The 24,236-nt window shown below is 41.6% G+C and overlaps 1 protein-coding gene across 3 annotated transcripts in view; it reads left to right on the forward strand.

The window, feature by feature from the left end:
• Positions 1-24,236, forward strand: part of ELOVL7 (ELOVL fatty acid elongase 7) — a 60,243-nt gene that overhangs the window by 15,514 nt on the left and 20,493 nt on the right. Inside the window, exons 1-2 of one of the 3 annotated variants that reach the window (XM_063295625.1) lie at positions 22,337-22,412; positions 23,585-23,715. In XM_063295625.1, the coding sequence (XP_063151695.1) occupies positions 23,652-23,715 (64 nt within the window). In that variant the 5' untranslated portion in view covers positions 22,337-22,412; positions 23,585-23,651. Of the gene's footprint in view, positions 1-22,336; positions 22,413-23,584; positions 23,716-24,236 lie in introns of those variants that run through there. The other 2 variants (XM_063295624.1, XM_063295626.1) reach the window with 2 other exon arrangements.

Raw genomic sequence — 24,236 nt, forward strand, 5'->3', positions numbered from 1 at the left:
TTGAACATTCTTTAGTGTTTCCCTTTTTTGGTATGGGGATATAAGTTGATTTTTTCCAATCTGATGGCCATTCTTGTGTTTTCCAAATTTGCTGACATATAGCATGCATTACCTTGACAGCATCATCTTGCAAGATTTTGAGCAGTTCAGCTGGGATGCGGTCGTCTCCTGCTGCCTTGTTATTAGCAATGCTTCTTAAGGCCCATTCAACCTCACTCTTCATGATGTCTGGCTCTAGCTCCCTGACCACACCATCAAAGCTATCCCCGATATTGTTATCCTTCCTATACAGGTCTTCTGTATATTCTTGCCACCTTTTCTTGATCTCTTCTTCTTCTGTTAGGTCCTTGTCATCTTTGTTTTTGATCATACCCATTTTTGCCTGGAATTTACCTCCGATGGTTCTAATTTTCTGGAAGAGGTCTCTTGTCCTTCCTATTCTATTGTCTTCTTCCACTTCCGCTCATTGCTTGTTTAAAAATAATTCCTTATCTCTTCTGGCTAACCTCTGGAATTTTGCATTTAATTGGGCATATGTTCCCCTATCGTTGTTGCCTTTTGCTTTCCTTCTTCCTTGGGCTACTTCTAGTGTCTCAGCAGACAGCCATTTTGCCTTCTTGGTTTTCTCTTTCTTTGTGATGTATTTTGTTGCTGCCTCCTGGACAATGTTGCGAACTTCTGTCCATAGTTCTTCCGGGACCCTATCTACTAAGTCCAGTCCCTTAAATCTGTTCTTCACCTCCACTGCATATTCCTTAGGAATATTAGTGAGCTCATATCTAGCTGTTCTGTGGGTCTTCCCTAATCTCTTTAGTCTGATCCTAAATTGTGCAAGAAGAAGTTCGTGATCGGAACTACAGTCAGCTCCAGGTCTTGTTTTTACCAACTGTATAGATGTCCGCCACCTTTGGCTGCAAAGGATGTAGTCAATCTGATTTCGGTGTTGTCCATCTGGGGAAGTCCATGTATAAAGCCGTCTCTTAGGTTGTTGGAAGAGAGTGTTTGTGATGCAGAGTGAGTTGTCTTGGCAAAATTCTATCAGCCTATGTCCTGCTTTGTTTTGTTCTCCCAGGCCATGCTTACCTGTAATTCCAGGTGTCATTTGACTGCCCACCTTAGCATTCCATTCTCCCGTGATGAAAATAATGTCTCTTTTAGGCGTGTTGTCCAGTAGGTGCTGCAGATCCTCATAGAACTGCTCTACTCCAGCTTTTTCAGCATCTGTGGTTGGGGCGTATATTTGGATCACTGTGATGTTAGATGGCTTGCCCTGAATTCGAACTGAGATCATTCTATCGTTTTTTGGATTGTATCCAAGCACTGCTTTAGCCACTTTGCTATTAATTATGAAGGCTACTCCATTTCTTCTGTGGTCCTCTACAGTAGTAGATCTTGTGGTCATTTGATGTGAAGTGGCCCATTCCAGTCCTAGGCATCTCTTAACCCTCTTCAGAACCCTCAACGCCTCCATAAACCACAGGGAGTGCCGGGTTCGATGGGACAAGAGAGGCCGCACAGGCGCAATCCTGTCCAAGGCCCCAGCCACCTCCCTATTCCAGGCTGCAGCTAGGGCCTCCGCTGGACTGTGCAGCAGATCACTGGGTATAACCCCCAGCTCCCTCTGAAATCCTACTGGGTCCATCAGTCACCAGGGGCGGACCAATCAAATGGGTCCTGCCTCCCTGCGGAGGGGGGTGGCATAAGAGAATCTCAGGGCCACCAGGGTATGGTCTGACCATGACAAAGGGGACAGCTGTAACTCTCCACTCAGATCATGTTGCCACTGCTCCGACAAGAAAACCAAGTCTGGGGTGAGGTCACTGTCTCAAGTCGGGTCCCAAATTATCTGGGACAGGCCCATGGCTGCCATGGTAGCCATGAACTCCGAAACTGCCTCTGAGGCACGCCCCAGGAATGGCAGGTTGAAGTCCCCCAGAACCATGAGCCTGGGGAACTCCACCGCCAGCCCTGAGACAGCCTCGAGCAGCTCAGGCAGGGAGGTTGCCACCCAGCAGAGGCTGGTACAGCAGCAACACTCCCAGCTGTTCTTGGGAGCCCAACTTGAAGAACAGGGTCTCACAGCCGGCCACTTGTGGAGCAGGGCCCCTGAAGGCCACAAGAGACTCTCGGATGACAACAGCCATCCCTCCTCTCCTGCCCTGGATCTCGGCTGGTGCCATACCATAAACCCAGCTGGGCACATTTCCGAAAGGGGCAACCCCCCTTCAGGACCCAGCCAGGTCTCGGTAATACATGCTAGGTCTGCCCCCTCCTCAGTGATCAAGTCACATATGAGGGGGGCCATGTTATTAACTGACCTGGCATTAAGAAGCAGCAGCCGGAAACCAGGGCCCCTATGGATCTGCTGGCCAGGGCCTGGGTCTGAGCGCAGAGGGCCGGAACACGCCACCAGTAGCAAACACCGGGGGCGTCTTCCCCGAAGATGGCCCGCCCTCCAGCTCCCGCCATAATGTCCCCTACCCGTCACCACCTCGATAATGTGTCCCACCCTACAGCCCCCAGTGACTCCTGATCCATTAGGCCCCACTCCTGGACCTCGGGAGTCTCTGGGTCTAAGTAGGGCTTCCTCCTTCCATTCATACATCCTTACAGTCAATCTCCCACAGGGCGACGGTAGGCCCTCCGGTGCACCAGCTTCTGCTCTCAGCACCATCAGAGCCCAACCATCACCCCACATTCGCTATGCCCCCCCTCAAACTCTCTCACTGCTCAACAGGGGGCACTCATTCATTCTTCACCCATCCCTGTCTCCACTCAGGCTGAGTGCCCTTTTACACAAACACACTCCCAGACTCTCCCTCTCATCTCTCACCCTGGAGAAGAGTCTCTCATTCTCTCTGGAGGGCCCTCACAGCTTCCAGCTGCCTCAGGGGTAGTTGAGGGGGGATGGGTAAGTTTTCATTACTAAACTCCCCACTCCTCGCCAGCACGGTCTGCCACACCAAGGCCAACAACCAGCCACTTTCTTCTTCTCTGGAGCAGCCTGAAGCCCCTCTGTCTCGCCGCAGCTCGCCAAGGCCTGCACCACCAGGGTTCGTGTCGTCAGCCAAAAAGGGGTCAAAAGATAGTCTCAGAAAACCCCAGCCCACAAACCGACGCCACCCCAGGTCACTCCGCCTTGGCTCCCTGCGCAGGTGCGGCCCTCCCGCGTCCGCCACACTGCCAGCCCAGTAAACTGCTGCACCATCGGCCCAGTTCACTGTGGGCCTGGTCCACCGCTGTGTCACCGACCCCGTCTGCCACTGCGCCACTGGCCCGGTCTGCCGCGCCACCGGCCCGGTCCACTGCCGCAGTCCTCTGGGGCCCGCCTTTTCGTCAGGCCCCAACCAAGCTCACTGTACCTCACCACCCGGTCCACTGCTGCTGCTCCCATCCACTCCACTCCGGGGGTTCTACACCCCGCAGTCTGTCCAAGGTGGGTGCGGGGAGGCCAGGGTGGCGTGAGGGGGGGGGGATCAGATGCAAAAGTAAATGTAAAGTGTCTCCACCTAAAGCAGAGACCGGTGTTTGCTTCCTGCCATCCACTCGCAAAAACTGGTGTACGGAGTACATGTGGATAATCTGATGATCTCTCTTTGACTCCAGAGAGATTTCAGCAGCCCGAATCCTGCCTACAAGTGCTGTTTCAGCTGCAATGTATTCCTCTCTTTTAGAGGAACATCAGTTCGCCATTACAGCTTACCAGAAGTTCTTAAATGTCTGTCTTGATGCAGTGTGTAAGTTTTATTCTGCTTTGGTTTTGCATTTGGAGGATTTTGGAATTCTAATTGTATTTTAAAAAGATTGTGGTGCCTTGTTTCGGGACAACACCGAAATCAGATTGACTACATCCTTTGCAGCCAAAGGTGGCGGACATCTATACAGTCAGTAAAAACAAGACCTGGAGCTGACTGTAGTTCCGATCACGAACTTCTTCTTGCACAATTTAGGATCAGACTAAAGAGATTAGGGAAGACCCACAGATCAGCTAGATATGAGCTCACTAATATTCCTAAGGAATATGCAGTGGAGGTGAAGAATAGATTTAAGGGACTGGACTTAGTAGATAGGGTCTCGGAAGAACAATGGACAGAAGTTCGCAACATTGTCCAGGAGATGGCAACAAAATACATCACAAAGAAAGAGAAAACCAAGAAGGCAAAATGGCTGTCTGCTGAGACACTAGAAGTAGCCCAAGAAAGAAGGGAAGCAAAAGGCAACAGTGATAGGGGGAGATATGCCCAATTAAATGCAAAATTCCAGAGGTTAGCCAGAAGAGATAAGGAATTATTTTTAAACAAGCAATGCGTGGAAGTGGAAGAAGACAATAGAATAGGAAGGACAAGAGACCTCTTCCAGAAAATTAGAAACATTGGAGGTAAATTCCAGGCAAAAGTGGGTATGATCAAAAACAAACATGGCAAGGACCTAACAGAAGAAGAATAGATCAAGAAAAGGTGGCAAGAATGTACAGAAGACCTATATAGGAAGGATAACAATATCGGGGATAGCTTTGACGGTGTGGTCAGGGAGCTAGAGCCAGACATCATGAAGAGTGAGGTTGAATGGGCCTTAAGAAGCATTGCTAATAACAAGGCAGCAGGAGACGACGGCATCCCAGCTGAACTGCTCAAAATCTTGCAAGATGATGCTGTCAGGGTAATGCATGCTATATGCCAGCAAATTTGAAAATCACAAGAATGGCCATCAGACTGGAAAAAATCAACTTATATCCCCATACCAAAAAAGGGAAACACTGAAGAATGTTCAAACTATCAAACAGTGGCACTCATTTCACATGCCAGTAAGGTAATGCTCAAGATCCTGCAAGGTAGCCTTCAGCAATTCATGGAGCGAGAATTGCCAGATGTACAAGCTGGGTTTAGAAAAGGCAGAGGAACTAGGGACCAAATTGCCAATATCCGCTGGATAATGGAAAAAGCCAGGGAGTTTCAGAAAAACATCTATTTCTGTTTTATTGACTATTCTAAAGCCTTTGACTGTGTGGACCATAACAAATTGTGGCAAGTTCTTAGTGGTCATCTTGTCTGCCTCCTGAAGAATCTGTATAACGACCAAGTAGCAACAGTAAGAACAGACCACGGAACAACGGACTGGTTTAAGATTGGGAAAGGAGTACGGCAGGGCTGTATACTCTCACCCTACCTATTCAACTTGTATGCAGAACACATCATGCCACATGCTGGGCTTGAGGAACCCAAGGCTGGAGTTAACATCGCTGGAAGAAACATTAACAATCTCAGATATGCAGATGATACCACTTTGATAGCTGAAAGCGAAGAGGAACTGAGGAGCCTTATGATGAAGGTGAAAGAAGAAAGTGCAAAAGCTGGCTTGCAGCTAAACCTCAAAAAAACCAAGATTATGGCAACCAGCTTGATTGATAACTGGCAAATAGAGGGAGAAAATGTAGAAGCAGTGACAGACTTTGTATTTCTAGGTGCGAAGATTACTGCAGATGCTGACTGCAGTCAGGAAATCAGAAGACGCTTAATCCTTGGGAGAAGAGCAATGACAAATTTCGTAAAATAGTTAAGAGCAGAGACATCACACTGACAACAAAGGTCCGCATAGTTAAAGCAATGGTGTTCCCCGTAGTAACATATGGCTGCGAGAGCTGGACCATAAGGAAGGCTGAGAGAAGGAAGATCGATGCTTTTGAACTGTGGTGTTGGAGGAAAATTCTGAGAGTGCCTTGGACTGCAAGATCATCAAACCAGCCCATCCTCCAGGAAATAAAGCCAGACTGCTCACTTGAGGGAATGATATTAAAGGCAAAACTGAAATACTTTGGCCACATCATGAGAAGACAGGACACCCTGGAGAAGGTGCTGATGCTAGGGAGAGTGGAAGGCAAAAGGAAGAGGGGCCGACCAAGGGCCAGATGGATGGATGATATTCTAGAGGTGATGGATTCGTCCCTGGGGGAGCTGGGGGTGTTGACGACCGACAGGAAGCTCTGGCGTGTGCTGGTCCATGAAGTCACGAAGAGTCGGAAGCGACTGAACGAATAAACAACAAAAATATCATATATTACTTCCATTCAATTTAATTTTTTACTTTATGTTTTATGATTTTTGGTATTCAGGGTCAGCTCATTAATAGAAAGCAAAGATGTAGGTGAGATTTCGGTCATACAAATTTACTGAGTAGATTTGAACAATGTGAGACCAATATTAATTATTTCTTTCGGAATCATAAGTTCACATAAGCAAATTTCTTGCTCATTATAAAATTAAAAACTCACCTCACAGGGCTGTTGTTGTGGGGAAACTAGGAGGAGGAAGGAGTATTAGGTATGTTCCCCACCTTGAGTTATTTATAAAAATAATAAAGGTGGGATAAAAAACATACTCTAAAAGAACTCTAAAAAAAACCCTCTAAAAATGAACTTGTAGGATGCTCAATACACTTGATTATACTGAGGAAGAAATCTATACCCAATTCATCTTTAATCCACAATTCAGACATTGCTGAATTTATTTCTTAGCAGTTCTAACTTTATCAATGGTAATTTCAGTCTTTGGCTATCCAGGAAATGTATCCTTTACCTAGCCAATCAATTCAACATAGGTTAACAAAATAATCTTGTTAATGGAAGCCATAAGATAATCAAATATGTCTTTGATTCCTTTTTTTAAGTTGGTTTCTGGCTCTCTATAGCTATTTGTACTGACATAAAGTTCAGCATCTGTCCGCTGTCCCAGATACCCCAGAGAGGAAACACGAGTTGAGCTAATCCTACTTTATTGTAAGGCTACATTAACACAATCTTGCAAGTCTGAAAGTACAAATCTCCCACTCTCCCTATTTACCCACCTGAGGAATTAGTAACTTACCTCCTTCCTAAGTTTCTTTCTCTGGCTGTTACTCTGTTGCAGGCTCTTTTATCTGATCATTCCCTAGGCAGCATCTCTTCCTCCTATCTTCCAAGGCCACCCTCACATTCCATCACATCATTCTGGAAGTCTCTCCAGATAATTTTGTATCTGAGGTTTAGAAGATTGTAAATAGAACATAAATGTGTATCTAGGTTTATACTGATATAACACAATCTTACTTCAGCATTTCCTGTTTTAAAACAGTATGAGATTGTAACTGAGTATGAGAAGCGACAGGCCTCCATTCTAACTGCATATTCATAAAGGTATACCTTGAAACTGGCTTAGAAACTTGAGTTTCTGCAAATTGCTGTCAATGTTGTTATGTCTATTACTGCCATGGTTCAAGGTCAAATCTTGGAGACAATAGCTTTACTCCTCATTCTTTTGCTTGATGACAGACAAATAGAAACTGGAAGTTCTACCATACTTGGTAGGGCCAGATAGTCTTTATCAGAAACAGTGAATGTTTCAGCAAGCAGAGAAACAGGTAAGGTGTCGTGCAACCACTCAGTAGTAGAAAAAAACAATTTCTGTTTAAATAGTCTTACAGAGCTTTTCTACATATGCTCTCCCACTGATTTGAGCACCTAAATGGTTTCCTCTCTTTTGAGCGCATGAAGAAAGAACAAACTACTTCCAAGGTTTGTATTCTGGACAGACTATACTTAAAAACTATGAAGATTTCTCAGGATATGTATTTGCAACAAAGCTGTTCTGATAGCTTAATCTTGATAAATCTTGCTAGTTTATGAATTATTTATGGTTTGCATTTGGTACTGCTGTATTTCCCTAGATGCATGTGCATACAGGAAGCTATTTCATATGGATGCAGTAGTTTAGCCATGTGGTCAGAGTCATTCCCAATCACACAACCTGGGCTATGAATGTCATACTTGAACTTGTGGATACTTGAATTTGCACTGAACAATAAACTAAGAATCCAGAGTTATTACAAACTGGCTTAATGTAGTTGAACTTCTATTTGATGCATACAACTTATAGATACTTGCTTTACTCCTCCCTTTAATATGAAAACTGAATAGTTTGTTAAACATGTTACCCGGGTGGGTTACTTCCTTTACAAACCAGAATATCAATCCAGAGTTCATAATTTGATTAGCTCTTGTTTTGAAGTAATACACAAGAAGGATTTGCTTGCCAATGAAGTTGGGTGTTTAGTGGTGGTTCCTCCTTGTTGGTGTAAGGTGTGTCTCCAATACTTGGTTATACAGACTGTATGCTCATGTTAACAAACACAAGCTTGTTCATGAGAAGCTTGGATTCTGTGGAAATCTGATACTGGCCACTCTGTGAATGCACAGTTTTTTGTCTGTGAGTGCACTTCTGTTTATATTACGTAAATAATTAAAGACTGTCTCTCTCTTGCCAATGCTGATATTAATTTAATATGATCACAGCAGTGCTACAGAGGTGGCAGAATTGTTTCCAGGTAGGCCATATAGGAATCCAGTTAATAGACAAATAATAAGGGAAAATCATGGTGCTAAAGTAGCTGTGACCTGTTCCTATAATCAGATTTTTAATGTGGAGATGGTTCTAATTAATAAAGTATAAATATATAAAATGAATACAAAAGTTTTCTTAATCTGATGTTTGCGAATATGTTGGGATTGCCACTTCTAGAATTCCTAGCTAGCCCTCTGGGTATAGTGGCTGGGAATTTTGGGAACTGCAGTACTAATGCATCTTGAGGATGGCAGGTTGAGGAAGGCTTGAATAGGACCAGAATTTATTCAGTAACAATCTTGGACAAAGACAGCTTCAGTCTCACTATATTCATGACATTTGACTGGTTTGCACAACATTATAAAAGCTTTATGTCAAAGATTCAATCCTGTAATGCATCTGAAAGGCACAAAATTGGTTATGAAGATTCTTTTAAGACAGAACCTGGAGGTTTCATTTTCTTATGAAAATGTAATTCATATGTAATTCCATTGTTGAGTGTAAAATAATACACCCGTCTTCAGTCTTGCATCTTCAAATGTATTGAACTAAAACCAATAAACTCCCAGCAATGTCAGGCTGGATGACAAAACGTTGGAGAAGAGCACTAATATCTGGGCTAGAGAACTAATATATCAGTATAATAGTATCATAAAGAACACAATATGAATCTATATTGTAGGAGGGTGTTAACATTTTCAATTAAGACAGTTTACTTGTTTGGTTAAACGCTTTTCGTTTTGTTTTTTAAACTGGGCATTCTGAAGGACTCAGCAGCTGCAAGATATGATGAGTGATAGCCCAGGATCTAGATGAAATTGCAATCTGGAACAAAATAACAAATGCTACCCACTGTACCACATGAATGCCAAGCCGTCTCTCATGAGTCAAAAATCTTTCTGTGGCTAAGGCTCACATTATTTGGCAGATGGTACTGTCTTTTTCCCAAGGGTCACAGTTGGGTTGTTTACAATTTCCTTTTTTTCAGTTTAGAAGAGGTTACGAATTATTTTAATGTATTAAGACAATTCTAAGATTTAAAACTTTAACATAACTCTTGAAATTGTGGGAAAGAGAATTACAGATTCTTATTTTTTGCTGGTAGATTCCAGTGTCACAGAGGGGGCTGTGATGGTCTTAAACAGTTCAGGGGGTTGTAGGTCTTCCTGGTCTTGTTTTTGGTTTACCCTGAATTTGTAGAAAATATTTTTAAGTGTTGTTTTGTATATAGCATGTTTTGGCTCCTGGCATCATTTGATTCACACTGCATGATATACCAACCATTATTCTAAGTACAAATATATATGTTAAAGTTCAGAAATTTGTAAGGCTTTTTGCTGTTTAGATAGTAATACATAGCTTGTGCATGTGTCACACAGGGGTTTACAAAACTGGTCAGTTATGAAAACAATAAATCAACCTTTCCCAGCCTGCCACTCTCAGATGTGTTGGGATTGCAACTTCCTGAATTCCTAGCCCAAAATTAGTCCCAAAGAGGAACTAATTTGGGGAATGATATAAAAATCAAAGTGTGTGTGTTGCTTTTTGTGAAAAGGTTTGATAAAGATAGATGTTGTCTTTTCCACCTAAACTGAGTGCATTAGAGTCCATTAGACTGTTTCAAAATTGGACACCTAACTTTGTCAGAATTTCATATCTTTGATAAGGTGGTTTAACTTGGAGGGTGAAAAAGGAATGAACTTGTACTAGACATAATGTCTAGTCTCACTAGGGGTACACATTCCTCTTCTCTCTAACTGTTTAGATGCTGTTGATTGTCAAGATGAAGGGTATTTATTTTTACTTTATTATATATAAAATTGTCAACCATTCTACATCTAATTGTGAACTAATTCATTGATGCTTTTTCAGTCTGAGCAATTCAAATGTTTTCCATCTTTTCTTGAGAACATTTTAGTGCTCCAGAATTTTTATTTAGGCTGTATTTAGGCAAGAGGAGTAGGGGTGGAAAGAGAAGAACACAGAAGTGGCAACCAACTTAAATTAATTGTGGCATACTAGGATGTTTGCTTACCGATGATGACATTTTAGTTAGTCCAAACAATGATATTAACCTGCTGTGACTTTTCTTCTCCAGTGGACCATCAGAGCTACCTACAGTTTTTATAAGGCCCTGTGTAGCATCTTCTAATCAGAGTATGGCCTGATAATGCTCTGCTCTGCAAAAGATTATGGCTTTAAGTTTTTAAAAGCCTTTCTAAAATTTGCTGCATTTCACCAATATTAATTGTATTACATGTTTCTTCTTGCTGTCTCTTGGCCAGGCACTTGCTATTGGAGGGAGATAACTGAGATAGAATTGGCTTTCACATTTCTGTAGCCAGTGTCATTTTGATATTTAAGGCGGGATGATGGTGGATTCATTTTATACTTTAAGGGATAGTATGCATTGTATAGCAACAACAAAGGGAGGTAATATATGCAAATTCTTTGGTATTTAAGCATACATCAATCTACATATAGGCTAAGGTCATACATGGCACTAAGACATTGCATGATTTGTTTTAGCTTAGTAGTACTTCGTAGTTTATTGATTCAGCCATAGTTAATAACATTACGGTTTAAAGCCATATATTTGAATATTAGGCTGTATATATGAAATGCTAGGGCTGTTCTGAATGTTTGTCCAAGACATATGATAGTAATTAATTTTTACTGACCTCTCTGGCTTCCACCTCTTAAAAAAGAATATTAGAGAAAGAAAACTACTAGAAAAACATATAAAACTATATATAGCTGAGAGATATGATGGCATTTTAAAAGGGCAGCAAGACTATGAGTTACAAGCAATCTTTAAAGGACTGGTTTAAAAACTGATTTTATTTCCTTTGCTGACACAGTTTCAGTATTTGCTTGCTTTTCCCCTTGGAAACTTGTCTATTTCTTCCATGTTTGAATGTTGCTAGGCTATTACCTCTTTTATTTGGGTTCCCATTGTTTTTTAAAAATTGGCATTACTTATTTTTGCCATTAACTGTGTGAATAAGACCAGGCAGTAAGACAGATATTGAAAACCACCGAAGAAGCTCTCTGGGAGGTTGAGATGGGGGAGTGAGGCTTATAACAGAAAGCTAGGAGAGTAGAATATGTTTTTCAGAGCTGACTGGAGTACATCTCTTCTGTGCTGGGTTTTAAAAGCTTGTTTTTAAAAATTCCTGGAAACTTACATACCTTAAATCCTAATAATTCAGGTAAGAATTACTCATGCCTGGTAAGATATTTCTAATTTATTTATCAAGACAATATTTTTATTCTCTTATTTTAATTATGCTTGTTCCCAATTGAACTGTATAGCCAAGAAAAATAGCTTCCTTAAACAGTAACTTGAAGCTGAATTCCCAGCACATCACTGACAAATTTAATCAACTGTAAAATAGGAATGAAATATTTAGGCTGCTTTATTTTACCCAGGACGTTTTCCCCCCAGCCTGGATGTCCCTAAATTAGCCAAAAAAATTATCAGTATGGGCATCTATACTGCAGACAGGGGGTGAAATGTGTATTATGACATTATGGCTTTTGTGCTTGTGTTAGTCACTGGGAGCCAAGTACATAAGAAGTTGCGTGATAACATCACCCCATGCATGGAGTCATCCTTGCTGCAGATGCTGTTCTTTGCAGAAAGCAAATATAGTTCTATACAAAATGTCCATTCTTGTTGGGAGCTACTGGTCTTGAGTAAGGGTGTGTACATATGAACATGACAGGACAGCTTGTAATATTAAGGTGAAAGTGTGGGGAAAAGTCCCTCACTGAATAAATTTGACAAAGTCTTGAGAAGCAGCAAAAAGGTTTTATTAACGTTCTTGCTAGGACGGGTGCCCAGCCAAAATAGGCACACCCCTTCACACAAAGCATGCAGTTTTATTCCCTACCCCAGGCCGGTGAAATCCCTCCTCCTTTTCCCCATTGGATAGGTGCTTGGGAGTTCACAGCCTATCTGAGTCGCCTTAGATTTTGCAGGAAGTCCCGCCTTTGTTTATATCTCCCATTCCTCACTTTTTACCTCCCCCAGTCCCTTATTTATTCTTTTCCTTATAAGGCAGCTAGCCCCTTGGAGTAAGTAGGTCGAAGTCGTGTCTGACCACAAAGTTCGCTAGACCTGGTGTTGAGCATATTTTTAGCATCAGTTAGGCAGCTTATTTCCTTTATACCTGCCCTTGTGGAGATACAGTCTCCCCTAACCACATATCCCACATCCTCAATATACTGACAAGCAAGCTTAGTTTTGCAAGTTACTAGGAAAGCAAGCTTCAGTTGGCAAGTTACTGAAAAAGCAAGTTCTGTTCTATTGTAGGCCTTGCAAAAACAACATCGCTATCCCCCCTTTCTCACAAAAGGATGGGACCTTCTGAGCTGAGGCAATTGTTTCAATCTCATAACCAGTTGTTCCAGCTGTGCTGGATGTGCGCCAATGCTGTTCCCACCACTCCAGATACATTTCAAGCCGAAGACCCTTCTAGAAGGGTTACAACACTCCCAGTAACATTGGAATAGCTGTTTTGAATTCAGAACAGAATATTTCAAACTTGAAATGTTTCAAATTCAGAACATTCTGAACATTCCCTCAACACTGGAATATAAAAATGCAAGATTTGTTTGTTTGTTTGTTTGTTTGTCTAATTTGTCCCCGCCCATCTCCTACCATCGGGGGACTCTGGGCGGTTTACAACAATCGATTAAAAACAACAACCATAAAGATGAAACTGATATAGTAAAATCATCAGCAAATCAGTAGCAAAATATCACACGAAAGAATCAAACGTCTGGGTAAGAATGTGAAACCTGGGTATTATTCTTATCCCTTCCTAGTCCGCCATATAAAGGAAGTTTAGGTTTTTAACTCCAGAGTGCAAGTGCTCAATAAATTTCCTCTACTTGCTTACACAGCGATCAAGGATAAAGAGAAACACCGGTTCCTGGAGTCTTATTCTCTTGGGCTTTGAGTTAAACACCTGAAGTGTTTTTTAAAGGAATATTCCATTCTGGAACTTACTAGTGGGGCTTTTGTTAAGGTAAGAATAAGCATATGAAATGAGTTAAGAGATGAACTTTTCCATAACAGCATTAGATGTTCCCTATCTTGTGGGCTATTTTATATTTTCCACAGAAGGAGCCTGAGACTATGTGGACATCTTGCTTTTCATAGTTTTTCTTGTTATTATATGAAGGTGTAATACTTTTCTGCAAAGAGATTCATTGCCTGTGTAAAAGTACATTTCTACTGGAATAGATGCTTCCTGTTATTTAGGAAAAGGATGAGGAGGGGAAGCACCAGCAAATTGTGCTGCTGCCTCAGCATTTCTATGGAATTTATGAAGTAATCCTATGATTTGGAGATAAGACAGAATTTGTATGAATACTTGGATTAGTTTCTTGTGAAGAATAATTTTAAGTAGATGCATGTTGGGCTTCACTATTGCTACATAATGAACAGTTTCATAGCACCTGTTGAGATCCACTCAACTAAATTATCTCAGATTGTTGAGAGAATGAAATTGGGGTGGTGAAGGTAAGAAGAAGGAAAAACCATGTGTACCACTATAACTTTTCAGCAAAGGATCGTTACCTTGTCGTGGTGCTGGAGCTTGAGCACCTCAATGATGCCATGAGCTAAACCGTGAAGGGCCACCCAAGAGGGGAAGGTCATGACAGAGAGGTCAAACTAAATGCGATCCCCGGGGAAGGTAATGGCAACCCACCCCAGTATTCTTGCTGTGAAAACTAAATGGATCAGTACAACCAGAGATATGTCGGTATACCATGGGAAGATGAGACCCCCAGGTCGGAAGATGGTCAAAATGCTACTGGGGAGGAACAGAGGATGAGTTCAACTAGCCCCAGACGTGATGACGCAGCTAGCTCAAAGCCGAAAGGACGGCTAGCGGCCGACGGTGCTGGTGGTGAACAGCGAATCCGATGTTCTAAGGATCAACACACCATTGGAACCTGGAACGTAAGATCTATGAGCCAGGGCAAATTGGATGTGGTTATTGGTGAGATGTCAAGATTAAAGATAGACATTTTGGGCATCAGTGAACTGACATGGACTGGAATGGGCCACTTCAAATCAAACGACCACCAGATCTACTACTGTGGACAAGAGGACCACAGAAGAAATGGAGTAGCCTTCATAATTAATAGTAAAGTGGCTAAAGCAGTGCTTGGATACAATCCAAAAAACGATAGAATGATCTCAATTCGAATTCAGGGCAAGCCATCTAACATCACAGTGATCCAAATATACGCCCCAACCACAGATGCTGAAGAAGCTGAAGTAGAGCAGCTCTATGAGGAACTGCAGCACCTACTGGACAACACGCCTAAAAGAGACATTATTTTCATCACGGGAGAATGGAATGCTAAGGTGGGCAGTCAAATGACACCTGGAATTACAGGTAAGCATGGCCTGGAAGAACAAAACGAAGCAGGACATAAGCTGATACAATTTTGCCAAGACAACTCACTCTGCATCACAAACACTCTCTTCCAACAACCTAAGAGACAGCTTTATACATGGACTTCCCCAGATGGACAACACCGAAATCAGATTGACTACATCCTTTGCAGCCAAAGGTGGCGGACATCTATACAGTTGGTAAAAACAAGACCTGGAGCTGACTGTAGTTCCGATCACGAACTTCTTCTTGCACAATTTAGGATCAGACTAAAGAGATTAGGGAAGACCCACAGAACAGCTAGATATGAGCTCACTAATATTCCTAAGGAATATGCAGTGGAGGTGAAGAACAGATTTAAGGGACTGGACTTAGTAGATAGGGTCCCGGAAGAACTATGGACAGACATTTGCAACATTGTTCAGGAGGTGGCAACAAAATACATCCCAAAGAAAAAGAAAACCAAGAAGGCAAAATGGCTGTCTGCTGAGACACTAGAAGTAGCCCAAGAAAGAAGGGAAGCAAAAGGCAACAGTGATAGGGGGAGATATGCCCAATTAAATGCAAAATTCCAGAGGTTAGCCAGAAGAGATAAGGAATTATTTTTAAACAAGCAATGCGTGGAAGTGGAAGAAGACAATAGAATAGGAAGGACAAGAGACCTCTTCCAGAAAATTAGAAACATTGGAGGTAAATTCCAGGCCAAAATGGGTATGATCAAAAACAAAGATGGCAAGGACCTAACAGAAGAAGAAGAGATCAAGAAAAGGTGGCAAGAATATACAGAAGACCTGTATAGGAAGGATAACAATATCGGGGATAGCTTTGATGGTGTGGTCAGGGAGCTAGAGCCAGACATCCTGAAGAGTGAGGTTAAATGGGCCTTAAGAAGCATTGCTAATAACAAGGCAGCAGGAGACGACGGCATCCCAGCTGAACTGTTCAAAATCTTGCGAGATGATGCTGTCAAGGTAATGCATGCTATAGGCCAGCAAATTTGGAAAACACAAGAATGGCCATCAGACTGGAAAAAATCAACTTATATCCCCATACCAAAAAAGGGAAACACTAAAGAATGTTCAAACTATCGAACAGTGGCACTCATTTCACATGCCAGTAAGGTAATGCTCAAGATCCTGCAAGGTAGCCTTCAGCAATTCATGGAGCGAGAATTGCCAGATGTACAAGCTGGGTTTAGAAAAGGCAGAGGAACTAGGGACCAAATTGCCAATATCCGCTGGATAATGGAAAAAGCCAGGGAATTTCAGAAAAACACCTATTTCTGTTTTATTGACTATTCTAACGCCTTTGACTGTGTGGACCATAACAAATTGTGGCAAGTTCTTAGTGGTCATCTTGTCTGCCTCCTGAAGAATCTGTATAACGACCAAGTAGCAACAGTAAGAACAGACCACGGAACAACGGACTGGTTTAAGATTGGGAAAGGAGTACGGCAGGGCTGTATACTCTCACCCTACCTATTCAACTTGTATGCAGAACACATCATGCCACATGCTGGGCTTGAGGAATCCAAGGCTGGAGTTAAAATCGCTGGAAGAAACATTAACAATCTCAGATATGCAGATGATAGCACTTTTATGGCTGAAAGCGAAGAGGAACTGAGGAGCCTTATGATGAAGGTGAAAGAAGAAAGTGCAAAAGCTGGCTTGCAGCTAAACCTCGACAAAACCAAGATTATGGCAACCAGCTTGATTGATAACTGGCAAATAGAGGGAGAAAATGTAGAAGCAGTGAAAGACTTTGTATTTCTAGGTGTGAAGATTACTGCAGATGCTGACTGCAGTCAGGAAATCAGAAGACGCTTAATCCTTGGGAGAAGAGCAATGACAAATTTCGATAAAATAGTTAAGAGCAGAGACATCACACTGACAACAAAGTCCGCATAGTTAAAGCAATGGTGTTCCCCGTAGTAACATATGGCTGCGAGAGCTGGACCATAAGGAAGGCTGGGAGAAGGAAGATCGATGCTTTTGAACTGTGGTGTTGGAGGAAAATTCTGAGAGTGCCTTGGACTGCAAGAAGATCAAACCAGCCCATCCTCCAGGAAATAAAGCCAGACTGCTCACTTGAGGGAATCATATTCAAGGCAAAACTGAGATACTTTGGCCACATAATGAGAAGACAGGACACCCTGGAGAAGATGCTGATGCTAGGGAGAGTGGAAGGCAAAAGGAAGAGGGGCTGACCAAGGGCAAGGTGGTGGATGGATGATATTCTAGAGGTGATGGACTCGTCCTGGGGGAGCTGGGGGTGTTGACGACCGACAGGAAGCTCTGGCGTTGGCTGGTCCATGAAGTCACGAAGAGTCGGAAGCGACTAAACGAATAAACAACAACAACAACCACTATAACTGCCTTGAAAATTCTTTTCTGACAAAAAAAAAAGCAGTTTCTGAACATTGTATGATTTTTTTTTTTAGTTACTCCAGATTTCCACTATGTGTTTGCATAACACTGAATTATTGAATTATTGTACTCTTGCAGCTATGAATACAATCTTATGTTTTGGATTTGGTGGGAACAACATCCTGATAACTGAGTGCAAAGCTCAAGCATGTATTGCAGCTTATGAAATAAATGTGTCTAATAAGAATCCAACAGAAGGCTCATTCAGCTGATAAATATCTTGTTTATAATTGGTTTGCCTGCATGAACAGTTGTACCCTGAAAGATCACAGTGCTGGTTTTGAGCATTATGGTCCTGTCCTCTCCCTGCACACCCCCTCACCACTGCCTAAGAGTACGGTGTGACCTAAGCCAGGAGAGCTGCTTGTTTGATCCTTCTTGACCAAATGATTCTTAAGAAAAGCAAAGCTTGCTGACTTGAACAACAAGGTTGGGTGTTCCCAAAATACATTACACATTCTGAAGTGTTTTTATAAATGCTATTCAAGTGTTTTGAAGTGTTGTATTAATGCATTTTGCTTGCAGAAAGAGATGCTGTTCTGTAAAATAGAAACATTTGCTCCCTGTTTTTTGAATTTTGTTTAAATATGGATTTCTTTATGTGCCCTCATTAACATTCTAATATATTTGCTAATATACATTCTGAAAGTAAGGTAGATAAATAACAAGATGCTGACCAGGCAGCCTGAAGATTTTGCCCTGAATTTATGACTGGAACCTGGCCTAACCTTTGTAAGGATACTTCTTATATAAACTGATAAGATTAATTTGCAAGAAAATGGAACAATTTTGCTCTATTGCAATCTGTACATAGTAATCTGTACATAGAGTACTACTGTACATAATACTCTACTGTGATAGTAATCTGTACAGAAAGTATTGACACATCGAGTCAGTGTTGACTCCTGGTGACTGCCTGGACAGCTCCCTGCAGTTTTCTTGGCAAGGTTTTTCAGAAGTGGCTTGCCATTGCCTCCTTCCTAGGGCTGAAAGAAAGTGACTGGCCCAAGGTCACCCAACTGGCTTTGTATCTAAGGCAGGACTAGAACTCATGGTTTCCCAGTTTCTAGCCTGATGCCTTAACCACTACACCAAACAGGCTCTCAAGATAGATAGGTAGATGGGCAGTATAAAAATATAATAATAATAATAATAAATAAATAAATAAGTGCGTGTGTGTGTGTATATATAAAAATTCAGAAGTAAATCCCACTGTGAACTGTGGGGCAGTTCTGTGGGAAAAGTCCCTCACTGAATAAATTTGACAAAGTCTTGAGAAGCAGCAAAAAGGTTTTATTAACGTTCTTGCTAGGACGGGTGCCCAGCCAAAATAGGCACACCCCTTCACACAAAGCATGCAGTTTTATTCCCTACCCCAGGCCGGTGAAATCCCTCCTCCTGTTCCCCATTGGATAGGTACTTAGGAGTTCACAGCCTATCCGAGACACCTTAGATTCTGCAGGAAGTCCCGCCTTTGTTTATATCTCCCATTCCTCACTTTTACCTTCCCCAGTCCCCTATTTATTCTTTTCCTTATAAGGCAGCTAGCCCCTTGGAGTAAGTAGGTCAGGGTCTTGTCTGACCACAAAGTTCGCTAGAACTGGTTTTGAGCATATTTTCAGCATTGGTTAGGCAGCTTATTTCCTTTATACCTGCCCTTATGGAGAACAGTCTCCTGTTTCCCCTAACCACGTATCCCACATCCTCAATATACTGACAAGCAAGCTTAGTTTTGCAAGTTACTAGGAAAGCAAGCTTCATTTGGCAATTTACTGAAAAAGCAAGTTCTTTTCTATTGTAGAAATAACTTTTTGCAAAAACGACATTGCGACCCGCACTTTTTCTTACAGTTCCAAGTGTATAGTGATTGCAACCTTTGTGTGTTTGTGTGCACCTTTGAATTTTGTCTCCTGTTGACTTTTTTGGAAGTGGTTTGCCATTGCTTCCTTCCTGGGGCTGAGAGAGAGGGACTGGTCCAAGGTCACCCAGCTGGCTTTGTGCCTAAGGCGGGACTAGAAATCACATTCTCCTGTTTCTAGCCTGATGTCTTAACCACTACACCAAACTGTTTCACAGAGAGTACTACTGCACTTAAATTCTTACTTACCAATGAGTAGTAGACAAATCTTGTAAAAGAAGCTAGGAGTGGTCATAGTTCATGGAAATAAAGTTTTCAACTATGTTTACATTAATTGCATATCTGCCTGGCAAGTATATGCCTAAGTGGGTGGCCTTGTTTTATATGCTAAACGTAAGACATTTCATTCATTCATTCATTCATTCAATTTATATAGCTGCCCATCTCAGACCAATGACTCTGGGTGGCTATCAATAATAAAAAATAAACAAAACAATACAGAAAATTAAATGTAAATACAGCCAAGAGATCTTAAAAACCATCAATGTCAGCACCACCATGAAACGGGGACCTTCGCACACCCAGGGCCCCACAATGTTTTTTTTTTATTTTTTTTTATTTATTTATTTATTTATTTATATATATATATATATATATATATATATTCAATTTATATTTTAACACAGAGATGGGAAACATCTGGCCGTCGAAGTTTTCCATTTATCCCAAAAGCTCCATATTTTATTTTTATTGATGTTACATTGATATCCCATCTTTTCATTCAGAAGTTCAAGGTTACATATATACCACTCACTCCTATTCTTTCTCAACAACCCTGCAAAATAGGTTGGGCTATGAGAAGAACTGACTGGTGCAAAGTGACTGAGAGAGTTTCCAAGGTTAATGGTGGACTAGAATGCTTGGCCCTGCCCCTTCTTAGAATTCCCCCACCACAATGGGAGCTTGTTGGTTAGAAAAAAAATCAAGCTTTTTTAAACCATTAAGCAGAAGGAAAGGAATATTTTTGTCCTTCTGCAGGGAGACAGTACTGCTTTTTCAGTACAGAAGGAAGAGCAGTTCTTCATTTTTCATTGAGAAGGGCAGTTTAAGTGAATGCAACTTTTTCACCTTTAACTTTCAGCCTTTAACTCAACCTTTTTTTTAGATGGTGCTTGGTAATGGCTACTTCTTGGTGTAGTGATATAGATATGAGATGGTAAAGCTAGGGTGGTTTAGGGAGATAGTTTCTGAATAGCGGTGGAGCTGGATTTAAGTGATTTCATGTGAAGTTTCTGGGACCTGGAGAGATGATGGATCAATTTGGATGAAGTTGGGTTTCAGGCAGCAGAATGAAGACTGGGCTGGAGAGCAGAGGACTGGAAGAGAAATAAGGAAGTTGGAAATTTAAAATCTGATAAAGTTGATCTTATTGCAGTGAGGAACATTAGAGCTGCTTGGACACCAGTGTTCAGCTGGAGGACTCTGCGTAATTAAGTGATTTGAGTAATGTGTTGACAAAGTCACAGCGGTCAGTAGAGTGGTGGCCAGCGCTGCTGAGATAGTCAGGCAAGATGGGGATCACCACTATTGTCACAACACCTTATTAACATTGCAGCAGAATGTCCTATTGAAGGTCTTTGGAGGGCTTGCCTTGATGACCCCCGTAATAAAGTGATGAGAGTTGGTGTGGACTTGGACATTTTCCAGACTGCAGTAACGTCACTTGGATCAAGGAGTTAGAAAGCAGAAAGCTGATTCATATATTCTCCTAGGCTTACTAGAGGCAGTAGAGAGCACATTACTACCATTCAGGTTTGTGGAAAATTACTGAGGATTTGAAAATGATTGGAGTGCCTAAGAATGAAGGTTATATTTTGGACCAGGCTACCCAGTATAGGGTCAGCAGTGTCTCAAGGGGCCTAGCTTTTAAAGGCCTTGAGACGGGGAAACTGCACTGAGGGAATCTGGTGAACTCAGGCAGTTTTATCATCAGAGTAACTCCAAGAGTGAGGCTGGCTGCAATGTGGAACTGGGAAGGCTGTCTTAAATGAGAAGAAAATTTATTCATTTTAGGCATTGCCCAACTCCAAATGACTCTGGGTGGTATACAATCAAGTCAGCAGAATAAAAATAGAATACAATAATTATGAAAAAAAAGAAAGAAAGAAACAAGAACCAGCTAGCCACACCTGCACATAATGTGGCAGGGTGTAATGGTTGCCTATTCTAAAACACCATCAGACTCATGAGTAGGAATTCAAAGATATCTGATTTATTAAAGAATAGTATGCAGGATCACAGAGAAAGCTGAGAATGATGAAAGAGCGCCAAATTCAAACTAAAAACCCTCGGTGCAAATGAAATCCCTCCCCCTGCAGAGTCTTCTCAAGTTCACAATCCCAGCTGCTCCTAACGGTTTCTGATTGTCTGCAAGAAAAGTCCTTGAGCAGATAACATAACCCAAACACATTTCATTGTACTGATTTCACATACAGAGCTTGGTACAAGGTCTCACAGCAGCTCCCTCCCAAACAGAAACATGTGTCAGCGCCATGGCATGTGAAACGTTACGATGTATAAACTACATTGAATCAGTGAACATGACACGGGCTCCAACCATCCTAATGCAAGGCCTGGGAGAAAGTTAATGAGTGGGCTGTGGCTGCATACACTAATGGGAGGGTGTCTCTGTAATAAGGTTATGGGATGGATTGGGAGTCTGTGGAGGTTTGGAAACTATTTGGTGATATTTGGTTGAGTTGGGGACCAGTGCAAGTGGCATCGCCAGATTGCTGGTTTCCAGTGGTTGGATGAGGCCCTGAAATAATAGGCAGAATGATTGTGAGGCTTAGATTGTTGGTTGGCACTTATCACTACAAGCATATTAGATTGTGCCTTGGGCCTTGCACTGGCTTGTGTATTGGCTTCCAGTGCTGGTTTTAACCTATACAGCCCAATATCTATTTTATTTTTATTTTATTTATTTTCTATCCCACCTTTATTATTTTTATAAATAACTCAAGGCAGCGAACATACCTCATACTCCTTCCTCCTCCTGTTTTCCCCATAACAACAACCCTGTGAGGTGAGGTGAGTTGGGCTGAGAGAGAGGGACTGGCCCAAGGTCACCCAGCCGGCTTTCATGCCTAAGGTGGCACTAGAACTCACAGACTCCTGGTTTCTAGCCCATCACCTTAACCACTAGACCAAACTGGCTTATATATATATATATAGTTTAGCACTAAGGTAGCTACAGGACCATTTTCACTAGTCAGAATCAATCTGTCTAATCTGAGTATCCCAGAAGAAACAGCTGCTGGTCCCTGATTTCTGTGAGGTGAGATATGCTGAGGCTTGCAACCACCATCTTTTTATGGATGCACCTGTCTTATGGAAAAGTCTCCTTCTGGAAATTAGCCTTGTCCCCACTTTATTGGCTTTTGTAAATTATTAAAGACAGAACAATTTTGGAGAGCTTGTAATGAATAAGTATGTGCCATTGGGATGTCAGTTTTAATTATTTTGTTATAGTACTGTTGCTTTTAGTTTATCATGGATGCCTTAGTGAGCATTACGTTATTGTTGCATTTTTTGTTACTCTGAACTACTGAGAGGCCAGATGATTGCAGTAAGATATGCAGTGAATGAAATGAAATGAATACACTGACTTATCAGAAGGGCATGTACTATGCATGGCAACTGCATAGAAACTTATGTGGACTGATACAGTAGGATGGCCTGCTGGCAAATAGTGCAAAATCTTTAGCTTTGGGAGAATAAAGGTATAAAATATGGTATTTGAAAAGGCTTATGAATGAAAAGGTCAAGTTTCTTGTTCCTTATCATAGCAGCATGAAAATTTAGCATTTCCTAAATTGCAAATGTACATAAATGTAACTAAAGTATTAACTTGGTCACATTTTTATGTACAATTGTAAACTGCATAGTTCAGTTGGATTGAGGTGGTATATCAATTTCATAAATAAACATAGTCAGCAAGTCTTCAATTGTTCTGATCAGATTTAATCACAGTTATGTTTCTGAGCAAAATGGAATTTTAGTAGTTTACTTTTTAAAGTAAAAAATCAAGCACAAGAAAAACAGTTAAAATTTTCATAACCTGGTTGTCCAACCTCTTTATAGCTTCAGCAGAGAAAACTGGAAAAATAAAGTTTGACAACCACAGAAACTGTTTTCAGGATATTACAGTTACAGAATGCTAATGATAGTATTATTTGAATATTTAAATTGATCTTTGCTTTAGTTACAATCATGAAGTTGATCTTCATTTTGGTTCTGGTCACTTTAGTTAAGGCTTATTTCTGGGAAAATGTTTCCTAGTATTGGATTTCTAGGTGTGTAAGGATGGGAACATAATGTGACTGCATTACTTACTTGGAGAATGAACTGCCTAAAGCAGAAAACTGTTAGCAAATATTGTAAATCCATAACAATAATGATTTATTTTTCTAAATTCTGAAAAGACTACCACTCCTTGTTTTCTAACAGATTTCATAACACATCGCATCTGATTTACCTTCAGGAAGAATCCTGAATCCTACCTACTTCTGTGAAAATGGCACTTAACAATCTGACTTCGAAGGCTGCACTGATTTATGATGAATGGATTAAAGATGCTGGTGAGTTCTGCTCCTAATAAGGTAAAGGTAAAGGTTTCCCTTGACGTAAAGTCCAGTCGAGTCCGACTCTAGGGGGCGGTGCTCATCTCCGTTTCTAAGCCTTGGAGCCGGCGTTGTCATAGACACTTCCGGGTCATGTGGCCAGCATGACGACACGGAACGCCGTTACCTTCCTGCCGAAGCGGTACCTATTAATCTACTCACATTTGCATGTTTTCGAACTGCTAGGTGGGCAGGAGCTGGGATTAACAACGGGAGCTCACCCCGCCGCGCGGTTTCGAACCGCCGACCTTCTGATCGACAGCTCAGCGGTTTAACCCGCAGCGCCACCGCGTCCCTGCTCCTAATAATGTTCCATTAATTGTGTAATATATTTCATTATAACTTAAGCATATAAAAACACTTGCTCATAACAAAACTTGCTTATAAATACTGTAATGCTTCAAGATATTTTTATGCAAAGATGAAGACTGAGGGCAGTTGATAGATATTACTAAACTTGGTTCTTCAACACAAAAATT

This window comes from Candoia aspera, chromosome 2, assembly GCF_035149785.1.
Source record: "Candoia aspera isolate rCanAsp1 chromosome 2, rCanAsp1.hap2, whole genome shotgun sequence".
Classification (NCBI taxonomy): Eukaryota; Metazoa; Chordata; class Lepidosauria; order Squamata; family Boidae; genus Candoia; species Candoia aspera.